The sequence below is a fragment of the Pan troglodytes genome, chromosome 6 (assembly GCF_028858775.2).
Source record: "Pan troglodytes isolate AG18354 chromosome 6, NHGRI_mPanTro3-v2.0_pri, whole genome shotgun sequence".
NCBI lineage: Eukaryota > Metazoa > Chordata > Mammalia > Primates > Hominidae > Pan > Pan troglodytes.
In genome coordinates, this window is record NC_072404.2 from 51,752,093 (window position 1) to 51,766,965 (window position 14,873).

General features: G+C 48.0%; 1 protein-coding gene across 1 annotated transcript; it reads right to left on the reverse strand.

The window, feature by feature from the left end:
* Positions 1-893: 893 nt before the first annotated feature.
* Positions 894-9,975, reverse strand: IGFBP3 (insulin like growth factor binding protein 3). The gene is made up of 5 exons (XM_519084.9): positions 9,274-9,975; positions 5,760-5,986; positions 5,095-5,214; positions 3,349-3,489; positions 894-2,378 (listed from the first exon to the last, which is right to left on the reverse strand). The coding sequence occupies exons 1-4, from the start codon at positions 9,674-9,676 to the stop codon at positions 3,364-3,366; spliced, it is 876 nt and encodes a 291-aa protein (XP_519084.3). The 5' UTR covers positions 9,677-9,975; the 3' UTR covers positions 894-2,378; positions 3,349-3,363.
* Between the last annotated feature and the right edge of the window lie 4,898 nt (positions 9,976-14,873).

Sequence of the window (14,873 nt, forward strand, 5' to 3'; positions counted from 1 at the left end):
TTGGTGCCTGCTCCCTGCAATGGGCTCCTTCTGCTCACTGTCTCCCTCCATCCTCACAGCCTTGCAGTCACAGCACCCCCAAGGGGCCTGCTTTCTCATTTGTCCTGGTTTCTCATGTGATCAGCCTGAGACCACACACCACAATACCAGTCCTCTGAACACTTACAGAACCGACTTGCTGCTCATCACATACAACACGTGATAAGGGTATCATTTTAGATGTTTCATCAACAAATCAGACATGGCGCTAGACAGGAGGTAACTCGACAGGAGGTAACTCTTCGACTGCAGTTTATCCTTGGATGCCCTGAAGCCACAGGCTCAGTGTTTTGTCTAAAGTGGCTTTGACAAGTAACAATTGTTCCAAGGCTGCAGATGAGGGGGCTTAGATCCCAGAACCCCTTCTGCTTGGAGCAGAGAAGGGCCACTCTCTGACTGGAGATGGGAAGGGGACAAAGCGGTAAAGGACACGAGACTGAATTGCTGAGTGTCTGTTCTGGTCCTTCCCTGCTTGTCTCTGGATGGCTGCTAGTGTTAGATGGGACAATACAGGACACAACCCAAAAAAGGCAAGGACCAGTCACATAGGTGCACATTGCTGACCTGATCAAACCTGGGCCACAGACTGTCCCAACAACACAACCTCCTAGAATTGGACCATCTTGCAGATATGACCCAATGCCTCCATAGGCTTCCCACAAAGCCATGGAAACTGACTTGGGTTCTTTTGCTAAAAGGGAAAGCAGGGAAACATTTGTGGTTATGAAGTTTTCCACTACAGCTAAAATATTTTCCCCTTTCAGGAATTTTATTATAATAAAATAACTATTATATAATAAAATAAAATAATTAGTGATACAAAGCCCAGAGATGGTCAATAACAAAGGGAAAGATTTTTTTTTAATGGTAAAAACTTTATTTACTATTTATAAATACATTGCAAGACAAACTTCTCAAAAATACTTTTCCCCCCAAAAAATTAAAAAAATAAAGAAAAGCTAATAGGTAGGCAGAATGTCTTGAGACCCCTCTGTTTTCAAGGAGAGCTCTATGCAGCGTGTGTCCACACCGAGGGCTGCAGCAGGGCAGAGTCTCCCTGAGCCTGACTTTGCCAGACCTTCTTGGGTTTGGCCTCCGGGAGAGCAGCCCAGTCTCTGGGCGTGAGCTCCTTTCCTCAGTCATGGCCACAGTTGTATCATATAGCATCTCTAACATTTCATCTAGGATTATCTAGTATAGATCTTACTATATTTGGGGCTATGTTGTATACAATGTTAACAAGAACATATCTTCTCTGCATATATGTGTGAATTATAAAGAAAAGCATGAGAATGACTCTAAGTTCAACAAACATGGGTGAATCTCTATGTGCTCCCAGTGTCCTGGATGGGCTCCCCAGCAAGCCATTCCTCCTTCCTGTTCTGATATTACTATTCTTTTTTACATTGTGCTAAGGAGGACAAAAGATGAGAGATGAAAATAAAGCTTTGCCTTTAAAGAGCTTATCCTCAGAAATAAGCTTCGTCTTGAGTTGTTGAACTACAAAACACTATTTTCTGCAGTCATCCGAAGAATTGTGCCATTACTTGTGATGCCTCTGAATGTGGAGGCTGACTCTCCCTGTCTCTCTGTCCCTCCTACCCCACGGGGCCGCAGCAAAAGCCATCCTGGGCCTTCGACTGGGCCATGTCTTCAGGAAGATTCCCGAAGAGGAGGGCCCGAAATACCTGCCTTTATAGGTTCCCAGAGTGCCCTAGAACATTCTTAGATACATATTTTTTAAACAAGTAGGACTCCACCTTATTTTCTCCAATAGTCCCCAAGCAGTACAGGTCACTTGAAGACATAAACATTCTTCTTGGTTGAGGGACCCAGGCCCTTGTTTCAAAAATGACACCACAGAAGGCTGTGAGCTCCAGGAGCATGCGTTGGGATGTCCGGATGACCGGGGTTTAAAGGTTTTCCTATTCTCGATAAAGCCTGTGCGCACTGTACAGGGAGTGGGGGTGAAGCGTGTTCTCTACATAGGCAACACAGCCGCCTAAGTCACAAAGTCAGTGGTCGGCCGCTTCGACCAACATGTGGTGAGCATTCCACGGGCGCATGAAGTCTGGGTGCTGTGCTCGAGTCTCTGAATATTTTGATAGGAAGCGACAAGAAAATTCAAACTGCTCTTTGCTGACTACTGGAAAGTGAAAAGATGCTCAAGTTTACCATTCGAAGAAACCATAGGCATTTCAAAAACCTCTTTCTAAACTTTGGTTTAAAAAAAATCAGTTCACCACAAACAGAAATATAAATCGAGGCTGTAGCCAGCTGCTGGTCATGTCCTTGGCAGTCTTTTGTGCAAAATAAGGCATATTTGAGCTCCACATTAACTAAAACAAAAAGAAAAAGAAATATATTGAAATAATCCCCCCAAAATCAAAAGGGCTCGACTCTTGCCCTGAGATATCCAGCACAGCCTGCAGGCTAATGGCACTAGGCCTGCAAGTGCAGGGCTGGGGTCTCAACTCATGTTTTCAAACAAAGCAACGAGTACCAGATGCTGCTCACAGTGTTCATTGTCAAAGAGTTACCCTTAAATTAGAATTATTTTTTCCAACTTGTAAGGAAAAAAGAAACCCTTATAACTAAACATGCAAATTTCTTCTGCTTACTAAATTTGTCTTAATAAAATGAAAGAAAATGTATTTATTCCTTTCCCCCAATAGTTCCCTCATTTATTAAAAGAAAAAAGAAGACTGGATATAATAGCATTCTCTAAAATTATCGTTTAAAATTTCATTTTTCTATCAGATTTAAATTAACTTTATTAAAATTATATTAGCCACAGACTAACAGAATATTCATCATATATTTTACAGAAAAAAAAAGCTGCATCTTCAAACTGATGCTCTCCCAACTGAGCTATTTCAGCTGTCTCACATTCACATCTTTAATTTAGAAACATGTATCTTTAGCAGGTTCTTGCGGATTAAAACGGTTTCTCTGTGAAGATAAATGGACCTCCAGACCTCACGGGTAAAGCCTAACTTTGAAAATCTTCACTTAGTGCGTGGATGACTGATAGCTTAGGTGCTGTGAGGTATCTGAGATAAAGCAGAGTGTCCCTGAGGCGCACTGGCCGGCCTCCTTCCCCACACTTGTTTGGTTGGGTTGATGGGGTCTCCCTCTCCCTGCACCCTTCTGAGGGCTCTGTCCTATTTGCTTTGCTCTTTCTGGCCCTGAGCTGCAGCTCCTGGGTCTGTAAGCCTGGGGAAGGGCCAGTGGCCACGCCCAGCCCCTGAGGCTGGTCCAAGGACAGTGAGGCCCTGGAGCCCCAGGCTGCCCCTCCTGAGTACTCACCCTTGCGGCAGGCGTCTACTTGCTCTGCATGCTGTAGCAGTGCACGTCCTCCTTCCCCTTGGTGGTGTAGCCTGGGAGAGGCTGCCCATACTTATCCACACACCAGCAGAAGCCCCGCTTCCTGCCTTTGGAAGGGCGACACTGTGGGAGAGAAACAGAAGACAGAGAAGTGAATGCTCCTGGGTCTGGTGTCAGGTCGGTGGCCAGGGCGCATGATGGTTTGCCAGCGTGACTCTGCTATGCTGAGAAAGCACAACAGAAATTTCAGCTAAGGCAACATAAGAGCCACGCGTGCCTAGGCCTGCTGAGTGTGCGCCTGTGCATGCGTGTGGGTGTAACTTCCTGCTCCAAGAAAGCGGGGGTGGGGGCAGTTTTGTGTTTCTAGGAGTGTAAGGTGGACACCAGCCCTTGTGGAACCTCTTGGCTGACTTCTCTGCCAAATGTGGGACTGAGAGCATCCCTGCTGCCTGCGAATGTCACAGCTATGACTTTGGAGCCCACATCCAGCCTCACATGACACCTTCTCAGTATGACTTTGTTGAATGAATATGACTTTGACAGAAAATGTGGGTATAAATGAGCAATGGCAATGGAGGAAAGCTTAGGCTTTCTGACTGTGGCCACTACTATGAATCCTAGTATATGGTCACCCTGAGGCCACTGTGGCTCACTTAGGTCTCCAAAGGCCAATTCTGTAGATAGCATAGTATCAATTGTCCAATTAGAAAGCCAATTGAAATAGTGCCATCACATAACACAAAGTCTATAGAAGCATATTTATTACAGCTTAATATTACTACATCTTAAATTTGTTTGATCATTTTCAGGTTAATTGGGATTTTAGGCATATGACTACATTTGGGGCTGATGTGTAGCCAGGATTCTCACTCCATTCCTTTTCCAGGAATGGGACTATGTTGCAATATAAAGATTTTGAAAAGACTGTTGTTTGATGTTGATGACTCTCATGCCTTCTTCTCACTTGGACTTTCTAGGGAAATGCCAGTGAGTCGGAGGAAGACCACAACATGGCCAGTTTGGAGAGCCTGGCCGTCCCCAGCATGGACCGAGTGTCTGATTTCAAGTTCCATCCCCTCCACGCCAAGACAGACACCTGGTATGTGCTGGGGATGGCTGGGCTCTCCAAGCTGGCCATGCTGCAGTCTTCCCCCCACTCACTAGCATTTCCTTGAAAAGCCCAAGGGAGACAGAGACACACGAGTCACTAACATCTAGCAACAGCCTTTTCAAAATCTTAATATTGCAACCTGCTCACTATCGGGAAGGCATCAGTAGGAAAGGGGACGATTGTGGGATTTCAGGGTAAGCTTTTTGTGGTATGACCTCATGTCACACTTCTTGGAAACTGACTATAATAGTTGTTTGAAATGTCACTCCCTGACGCAGCATTAACAAATGTGTCAACATGTCCACTTGCAGTTTATAAAGGGTGCCACTGGGCAGCATCTTGTCTGCCCTGTGGGTGAACCATTGAAAGGACAGGAGTGGGAAGTGGGTGGTGGAAAGGCACTAGGGTTGAGGATTATGGCCAATATAGCAGCACTCAGAGCAACAAGTCAAAGCAGCCCTTGGTCTGACCTCCTGAGACTGGCACCAAGTCCTGGGCACTGGTGCTGCACAGGCTCAGAGTTAGAGCTATGGCCAGAAGAGCCTGGGGGCTGGTGAGATGGGTTTCTCCTCTGTGTCAACAGAAGAGGAAGAAAACAGACTGAGGACCTCACTTACCTGCTTTTTCTTATAAAATCCCTTCTTGTCACAGTTGGGAATGTGTACACCCCTGGGACTCAGCACATTGAGGAACTTCAGGTGATTCAGTGTGTCTTCCATTTCTCTACGGCAGGGACCCTGGGGATCAGGAAGGACCAGAGCAACAGAGTCACAGTTTTTACTCTAGAACGTGTGCTTTAAAAATCTTACGATGCCGCACAACTACCAAAAGTGGGACCTGTAATTTGCTCCTCAGATACCTTATGTCTGATGTAGCACGAAAGTCCCCCGAATAAGCTAACCATCACTCCCTGTCTCCCTTTTGCTCTTCCCAGAGTAAGGCACAGAAGCTGGTATGGAACCAATAGCAGGTCAACAAGCATAGAGGATGAAGTAAATAAAACTATCTTTATGAGAATATTTTTCATTATCTGCAGAGGTCTTTATGACATCCCATATGCTTTTAAGAGTGTTATTTCAGCTTGATCCTCATAAGATTCTCCAAAAGGGTCAATATTCTTTATGTAAGGAGAGGAGAGAGGTAGGGCACAGAGGGGCTAGGGGTTGCCCACCCATCAGCCAGACGCTGGGGTTTGTTGAGTAAGAATTGCCCTCAAGAGGCTCTGAGTACCCAGGCTTGGCAGGTCTTGCCCTCCTCCTTTAACAAGAGGAAAAGCTCTCACATATTCTGTCTCCCGCTTGGACTCGGAGGAGAAGTTCTGGGTATCTGTGCTCTGAGACTCGTAGTCAACTTTGTAGCGCTGGCTGTCTTTAGCATGCCCTTTCTTGATGATGATGATCTTTGAATGGAGGGGGTGGAACTTGGGATCAGGCACCCGGTGCGTGCTGGAGACGGACGGGCTCTCCACACTGCCGGCGCTGCGGTCTTCCCCCGACTCACTAGCATTTCCTTAAAACGCCCAAGAGAGACAAACACATGAGAGTCATCAATATCTATCACAGTCTTTTAAAAATCTTAACGTTGCAACCAGGTCACATGTAAATGACAATATTAGTTGACAATCCAAGTGAGTTTTTTTTTTAAAAATACCTCGATGAAGTATTATTCCATCATACTACTCACTACATGGTGGTTGCTCTACCTCAAGAAGTTATCTGTTTGAAAGTCAATCTGACAGGTGCTCTTCCTAAGTAGCTGCAACTAAAGAAGGCAGACAAACGCTTCAGTGCCCCTCAGTAGGTGAAGGCAGTATGCTTCATCTTCCACCGGCAGGGGGCAGACCTGAGCCACGGGAGGCTGCTGCAGCGCCGGCTCAGAAATTTTGCAGTCAACTCCAAGTGTGGTCCTCCCACCCGCGGGAGCAGCGGCAGCCCGGGGACTTGGAAGAAATGCACATTCTCCACTCTGGAAACGCTGGAGTGGTGGCAGCAGTCTGAGTTGTAACAAGCCCTTATGGGAATTCCAAGGTTGACCAGTACCATCCTCAATGCTACCAGGTAAACACGCTTATAAGAGCTTGGTGTCCAGCTCAGATGGGAAAACTGAATTACTACCTGCAAAGCGTTTTGCCTCAGGGGCTCAGAATCATGCAAGCATGTTGGTGGCTTGTTTTCTAGGTCCCCGTTACATCTCTAAAACTCAAGGTCTACACAGACCCCGTGCATCTTGCTGGTGCCTGCCTAAGTGAGTCCTTTTCACCCCCGGTGAGCACAGCAGCACATGGATGCAGACAATGCCAAAGTCCCACTCACGGCTCAGACTTCTAAGTGCCAAAGAGCTTTTCCTTCCCTGGGTGGGGGTGGGGTAGGAGAAATCCCCCTCCAGCAGATCTCCCTTTTATAATAAAAAGCGCTAAATGAAGAAAGTCTGATGCTTAAAATGGATGCTGGAATGTTAACAGTTGAATTGGAATTTTAAGTATATGACTAAATTCAAGACTGGATCTGCAGCCAGGATTCTCACTCCATTCCTTCTTCAGAATGAACTTGGAGGGGCTGTAAGACCGCTATGGGGATCAAAGGCTACATTCAGAGCCCATGCTCCCAGGGCCTGTGGACCATGCCAAGGTCTGGAGGCTTCGGCTTAAGTCCACAATTGAGAGTCATGAAATTTCTCTACTACAACAAACAGGGCTATAATGTGTAACCCTAGCAGGGAGCTCAGGTGGCCCATCTGGTCCACAGTCTATTCTAGAAAGCTACCCGGGGCTGCAATGATTTGGCTGCAGATGCTCTGCTCTCCCCTGGAAGTGGCTACTGGCAGGTCACTCACCAGGGCCTTAGGAAAGTCCCTCTCCTCTCTGGGTCTTAGTTTCCTCACCTGCCAAACAGCTCACTGAGGTCCTGCTGTAAAGTTCCCCAAGGGGTTTCATACCTTGGGAAGCACACATTCCCAGGGTCCAGCACAGAGCCTCACAGAGGAGGTCCCTACCTGCGAGGATTTGGTTTCAATTTCTTTTAATCTTAGCTTGCTTTCTTTTTCAAGGAAATACTGAGATAAAAGAGATACTAAGAATGTAAATACTCTAAGAACATGTAAATAAACGTATTTATACTTCTTTTCTAAGAACCTTGAGTAATTTCTTAAATTTCCTTGGTTTCTTCTTAATGCCTGGGCTGCAGACTAGGGCATGAAGAGAAAACAGTTCTATTTAAGCAACAGATAACTGTGACTTTTGACTATCGAAAATTTACTTTTGTCAAATGGATTCTAGAAGTCACTTAGGTCTTTTTATAATCTTATAACTCACATCAACCTATATTACAGTGCTACTAAGGTGGTAATCATGATGATTGCTAAAGCCTAAGAATGACGATGTGTATCAGTATTTCTAAGATCACTTTTTGAATACCCCAAAATGCACAATAATGTACAACACTTGGCAAATGACATAAATTTGCCCCGAGAGACAAATGCCTCCAGCAGCTTTAACAGCTGACCAGAGCCAGTGTATGTTTCAGGCATCTTGCCTTTCCATGAATCCAGCGTTTCTCAGGGGTGAACAGAGCCAGCCTTGCCGAGCCAGAAAATAACTTCACCCGGGCGTGGAACTCTACAGCTACATAAATTATAAAGGGACTGTTCATCCTGCTAGCCCTAGATGGGGGCCTGCCCAGTGACATCTGTCCAACGTGATCGTTGGGGAGTTGGGGGAATTAGGACGGGGAGAATTCTCCCAGCCTTCAGCTGTGCAAGGCAGGAACTTTATTTCTCATATAACTAGGTGAGGCTGGCTAAGAATGCTTGAAAGAACAGCTGCCAAATCCATTTAAACAACCCCCGCTCCTTTTTTTAAGGGAACAATGTGATGCCCTTACCAGAGTCTCTGCCTGCCTGATACTGATAGTGGCTAAGCCAAGAGGGTAACTCTGCCAAATGTTTGCATTTTTCCTCTTCTGGGGCTCCCCTTAACATCTCATTCCCCCCCATTTCAGGTTAAGAAGGGAGACAGCCCTAGGACTGATTCCAATTCCCTTCCGTGTCATTGAAATTGACTTAGTCCACATTGCCCGCACCCACCACGCACCTGGAAGTTTGTTTGAGGTCGGCGCAGGTGCAGGGGTGGCCCGAGTTGTAAGAATGGTATGGTACTGAAAGTGGCACGCAGAGTTCAGACCTACACTCTGTTGCGGCCGCTGGGTAACCTTAAGAAGTTACTTCTTTTTCAGCTTCAGGTTTTCCAACCGCAGAAGATATCAAAACCCGAATCCACTTTACTTGTTTTTGGACATACCGCGACTAGACATTGCTTTGCAAACCAAAAGGCTGTGCAAAGTCAGTATTTTAAAAGAGAGGTACTATTTCCTACAATGTGCCTGCCCACCTTCCTTGGTCCAAATCCGCCTATATCCCCCATCCCCAAGCATCCCTGGGATTGCAGTCCGTGTGCACCCCCGTGCGGGGCGAGGAGAATCTCCTGTGTCCAGGATCTTTCCAACAGCTAAACATCGGTACCGCTCCCCTCAGCTCCGGAAACCTTTAACCCATTTTCACTGAAAGCGCTTTGCAGTTTACAAGTACTCTGCACTTAGAGAATCGAGCAAGTAGAGGGCCGGCTGGGGAGGGTCCCTCCGGCGACCGCCTTCACCTTTCCCGGAGCGCCTTCAGTTTCCCCACATACTATCTCCAGTGAGAAGAAAAGCGGAGTCTCCCGCAGCGGCACCCAGCAACTCCCAGGCCCTTCGGCGCCAGTGCGCCGGGTGCTGCACGCAGCGCACCTGGCGCGGGCGGCTCACCTGGAGCTGGCGGCGCTGGCAGCAGGTAGGCGCGCAGGCGGCTGACGGCACTAGCGTTGACGCAGAGCCCGCGGCCGTCCAGCAGCGCCTGCAGCGGGCGCGCCTCGTCGGGCGACGGCTGGCAGCGAAGGCCGGAGCCACAGCGCTCGGTGTAGATGCCGCACGGCTGGCCCTCGCTCAGTGCGCACGTCAGGCAGCAGCCGCAGCCCGGCTCGCGCACCAGCTCGGCGCACACGGCGGGCGGAGGCGCGCACTGGGCCAGTGCACGCGCGTCGCACGGCTCGCAGCGCACCACGGGACCCAAGCCCGCCGAGCTCGCGCCAGCCCGCGCCACCGGCGGCCCGCGGAGCAGCACCAGCAGAGTCAGCGCAGCGGCCCAGAGCGTGGGTCGCGCCCGCTGCATGACGCCCGCAACCGGGGCACGCTGCTTGGCAGGCTGGGCGCGCAGGGATGGGGCGACAGTACGCGGCGCGAAGCTGTGGAATCCAGGCAGGAAGCGGCTGATCCTTAGCGCCCAGCCGCAGTGCTCGCATCTGGGCGGCCCGGGCGCGCCGGCCGCTATATAGAAGCCGGGGTGGCCCAGGACACGCCCCGGAACGGCGCGCCCAGGAGTGGGGGTTGGGAGGGGGGCGGGTCGGCGCAGGCACGGCTGCGGGGGCGCGTGCCTCGCCCTGAGCAGCCGGGGCCGAGCTCGGGGGCGTGCAGCTCGAGACTCGCCCGGGCACCTGCTCCTCGTGCGCACGCCCGGAGCCCGGGTCACCTTGTCGTCTACAAGAACCAAGGTGTGCCGGGCCACCCCGGCACTCCAGGCCACCTCAGCACCCCCGGTCACCCCAGTCACTCCTGGTCAACTCAGCACCCCCGATCTCCTTGACCCCGCCGCCCTCCCCCCTTCCGCTCTCGGGGTGAGGTCTCCCTGCGGCGAGCCGGTGTCGGGGAAACTGGCATACAGCGCTCCGCATTCGTGTGTACCTCGTGGAGCTTTCTAAAATTTAATTCCGTTGGCAGGCGAAGTCTTGGGACATTTCTGACTTACATTTGGGTCTCAGGGAGCCAAGGCACTGCGGGGTTTAATTTACACCCGCTGGGCTGTTTATATCCCCGGGGGCCCACAAATACACATCTGAAGATGCGCCCGGGGCCTTCGCCCCTTTCCAGGCTTGCTTCTCAACGCAGGAAGACTCACACGTGTTGCTACACCACAAGTCCCCAATTAAGAGTGGACCGGCAAGCGAATGCGTCCTTAAGGCAGGGCTTTTCAAATATTTTAAATGACAACTGTTCTTCTTGTCTTGGGTATTCTCCCTGATTATGTTTTCAAATAGAGTTTACACCCACGACAAAAGAATAATAAAGACAATAAACTGGGCACTGCTGAAACGTAATTAACCAAATAGTCCTTTAATAGGCAATTTTCATTGTCATTTTTTGAAGGCGACTTCGTATTACTGTATTCTCGATGCGTTGGGATTCTAGCTTATCTCTGCAATCTAAACACTTTTCAGTAAAGTTCGGGGGCGCAATTGCGCGCTGAGGTCGCTGTAACTCCTGTCGGCCTTCTCTGGCACTCGAGCTTCTTCAGTTTTGTCTGCGCACCCCCTCCCTTCGGTGACCAATAGAGGACGCTGGTGGTCCAGGATTGGATTGAGGATTAAATTTTTCAAGGCACTTTTCCAAAGAGTTTGTGGGGGTGGAGTGGGAAGCGGTGAGACCTCCGCGGGAGGAGAGTTTCCTGAACGCTGTTGAAATTGGACGCTTGCCTTAGGAGGTGGATAGGTGACTTGAAGGAGCCCTTTGCAGTTTGGAGTAGTAATAGCAAATCAGGAGCTCCTCCATTCCCCTCCAGCACGAAGCCTTGGGTGAAGTTAATCTTCATTCATCATTTCTGTCTCTCCTAATCGATCTCTCGCCCAGTGTCTCTCCTTGTCCCTCTCCCTCCCTTTCTCTCTCTCGTCCTCTCCCCTTTCCCCCCTGTCCACCTCTTCCCCCATATCTATACATCTTCCTTTTATACATATATACTCTCCTTTTAGAATGGAAAGATCAATTTCGTTCCCTCTTGTACTAAATAAATAAATAATTGGACCTCTACAAATAAAAAGAGACCAAAGACAAGAACAATGGAGGGCCCCGGGGTGACGAAGGCCCAGCACCGTCATTTTCTTATGAGCTGTTCTCCCACAGTGCTCAGGCTGTGGCTACACTCAACCTTGTTTACAGGAAACCGTGCCGTAATCGTCGCTTGCTGTTTCCTTTCTCTTGTATCACCTCCTTCTAGTATCTGCGTTGACACCCAAGAACAGGATCTCTGATTTCATTGGAAAATTGAAGGAAACAAAACGAATCCCCCAGGTTTACATCCGTTCCTTAAATAATCGCAGAGACCTTGACTCTGAAATTAGAGCTGGGTTCGGCATCAAATGCAATTCTTGAGGTCCCAGGTCTGCAGTTCTGGTTAGTGCAATGTTGCAGCAGAGCCTGGACTGACCACTGGTTAGTGTAGCACTTTTTATTCAGCTTTATCATCTGGAGAGTGGACAGGGGAAGATCAGAAACAATGTCTTTTTGGAAAGGATTAAAAAATATGTTTTATTCTTGGTTCTCTTCTTTTTTCCCTCGCATTGCAGTTGGAGAAGCTTGTTCAGTGCCGAATGGCTAGGGGGCGCCAAAGCTCCAGGCGTCCAGCCCGGCCTCAGGGACCACGGGACACACCTAAAGACTAAGCCACACTTCAACTTTCAAAGGCTATTCCAATAACAATGTTTTATATAGATTGCCATCACCTTTATCATGACATCTTGCAACAGCAGAGTAAATTTGAGGCAGTGACACGGGGAGAATTGTATTTTGTTATTTAGCCAGTTTTATTTGATAACTGCAAGCTCCCTGCCCCTCCCGGAACATAATTGTTGCAGGAAGGATTTGGACTGGATAAAACTTAATTTTGTGACACGCTCGTTAATTCTGTTAAACTTCCAATTCATCTGGTGTTTGTAGTTTTTAACATAAACTAGTATTTAGTGAGAAAGATGTTTACCCCCTGTGAAGGTGCTTGGCATACAATTGCTAATCATTGCAAAAGTAGCGAATAACCATCCGAATAGAGGTCAGGAGGCTGCATAGATCTCTTTTCACTAACTGAGTCCAGCTGACCTGATTATAATTAGTGTTTCCTTTGGTCAGCCTCGTTATTTTCACCAGGTGACCTAAACCACTCATTTCTTTGAGCCCACTCCTGCTGCTAAAGGGCACCTTGTCGCTGCGTGATACTGGCTCCTTTGCTTTTCTTCTGCTCAGCCCCCGGCTGGACAAGCCACCCTAGGGTCTCTCTCCTTCTGACAGCACTACTGTTTCTCAGTGTCCTCTGGGGTGTGGCTATCAGGCTTACTGACCACCAATAGACTTAGAACAGAAAGAGCCAAACTTCTAAAGGCAAGCAATGTTGGGGACCCAGTTGCTAGGACTCAGTGGCTCTCACCCTATAAGCTTCAGGTTTTTTTTCCCCTTTAGGGGTAGTATTGGTGGGGACAGGAAACCTAATTTTCTCTCCATCAGATCGCCTGCTGGGTGAGCCTCCCGGAATTACATATACTGGGCTTGGGGACGCATTGGGGACCATCAACTGCCAACATCACGGTGGCTAACAACACTGCAAATGACTTCTACTCACAAATAACATCATTAAGAGTTCATCTGTCCACTTAGTCCAAGAATGATTACTAAGCACCTCCATGTGCCAGCTGCAGGATTTCACAGGCTGGCTGGAGTGACTCACCAGAGTCCAGACAGTGGTAGGCAGTGTGACAGCAGAGAAAACAGAGAGGTTCACCGGGTGCATTTATAACCCTGCTGGAGGTATGGCAAACCTGTCCGTGTGGTCAGAAAAAACTTCTGAGAGGTGGTGGCATTTGAATTGAGTCTTAAACAATGTGGGAGAGTCCAGCTGAGAGAGGCAGGCAAGAAGAAAGTATGGGCATCCACAGAGAGTCATTCCGTGTGCCTGGAGGGACGAGGGGGAGGGCTCAGAGGGGATAGTGTTGGCATTGTGCATGTGACCTGTGGAAGGCATAATTCTGAGATTTGGAAGAGAAGAGAAGGTAACTGGGTATACTGGATGGGGACAGTGGTACCTGTGGCAGTGGAAATCCATGGTCCAGAGACAGGGGCTCCTCAGAGTTAGTGCTGTCCCGTGTTGTCAGACAATCCGGAGTTAGATGCTCCAGAGAAGGGGCCTGGACATTGGGAGCCCACCCCATGGAAGGGAGGTTTCTGCTCAGGACAATGATACTCCTGTCATGGCTTTCTCTCACAATAGTGCTACCTTCTACATGTGGGCACCCACGCCCTTGCCTACACTGTTAGTCATTTACATGATAAGAGTTACCTCTCTGTCTCCTGGTCATTCAAACAGAGGCAATTCCTGACTCTGTCTAACATCCAACTTTTCTTCAAGGTTGAAGCTTCAGAACAATGAGAGAGACTGGGGACTTCAATCACAGTAGACTAGAGTTTATTCTTAACTGCTTGCTCAGTTCTCCTCTCAATAGCTTTCTGACATTGGGCAAGTTCTGCAACTCAATTCTAGGACCAGGTAAGTGCACTAGTACCTATCTTACAGCACTGATGGAAGGATGAACTCTTAGACACAGTGTTGCCTGGTGAATGGGAAATAAAGGTTCATCCTTGTGTTCACATAGCCACCTGAACAATCTTAAATTAAAGGTTTTATTCTCAAATGAGTCCTAGCACACAGCCCACATACCTTGTCTCCTTAGTTCAAATGTCAACATGCTAACAATTGAGTCTACCTGTGGGCATGACATACAGTCTTCAAACTGGCCAACAGTCTAGTATGGTCTTTCCCTGCCCAGTGAAGTCTTAAAAGGGGACAGGAAAGATTTTAGGAGCACTTTTCATTCAGCTGGTTTGTCCCTGGCACCAGTGTCAATCCTGTGTCTTTACCCAGGGGCATCTTTGGTGCCACTTCAAGCTCCTTTTCCAGCTTTGCAAGTCCAGATAGAAAGGAGAAGATTCCCAGTAGCTCTCCTATCATAGCTAGAAGAGTCCTGAGAGTCCTGTTATCTATCCCTTTCACTGGAGATGGAGAGACGGAGGCAGACCCTTTTTGCTGGATTTCCTAGATCATAATCCACAGATTCCATGGTGCCTCTCCAATTTGATAGACAGAGAGATAGATTTTTCTTTTTCATTGATGTATAATTCACATACAATATACTACACAGATTGGAAGTGTATGATTTGATAGGTTTTGACATATGTATACATTTAGGAAATCGCTAACATACAAATGAAACTTTCCATCATCCTCAAAAACTTCTTGACCTTTCATAATCTTGAGCCCTCCTTTTCTCCATTCTTATCTCCTGGAAGCCGCTGATCTCCTTTCTGTCACACTAGATTAGTTTGTATTTTCCAGAATTTTATGTAAGTGAGATAATATGGCATCTACTTTTTTTCTCCTGGTTTCTTTTACTCAGCATGATTATTTTGAGATTCATCCCTATTGTATGTGTAAATCGGTCGTTCCTTTTTGTTGAGTTGAATTCTATTGGATGGATATATCACGGTGTGTTTATCCA

Excerpts from the sequence above, each read along its gene's own strand:
- IGFBP3 (XM_519084.9), bottom strand. The coding sequence starts at position 9,676 with ATGCAGCGGGCGCGACCCACGCTCTGGGCCGCTGCGCTGACTCTGCTG. Across the intron at positions 5,987-9,273 it reads GCCAGCGCCGCCAGCTCCAG|GAAATGCTAGTGAGTCGGGG; the intron begins GTGAGCCGCCCG and ends GGGCGTTTTAAG. Across the intron at positions 3,490-5,094 it reads GATTTTATAAGAAAAAGCAG|TGTCGCCCTTCCAAAGGCAG; the intron begins GTAAGTGAGGTC and ends TCTCTCCCACAG.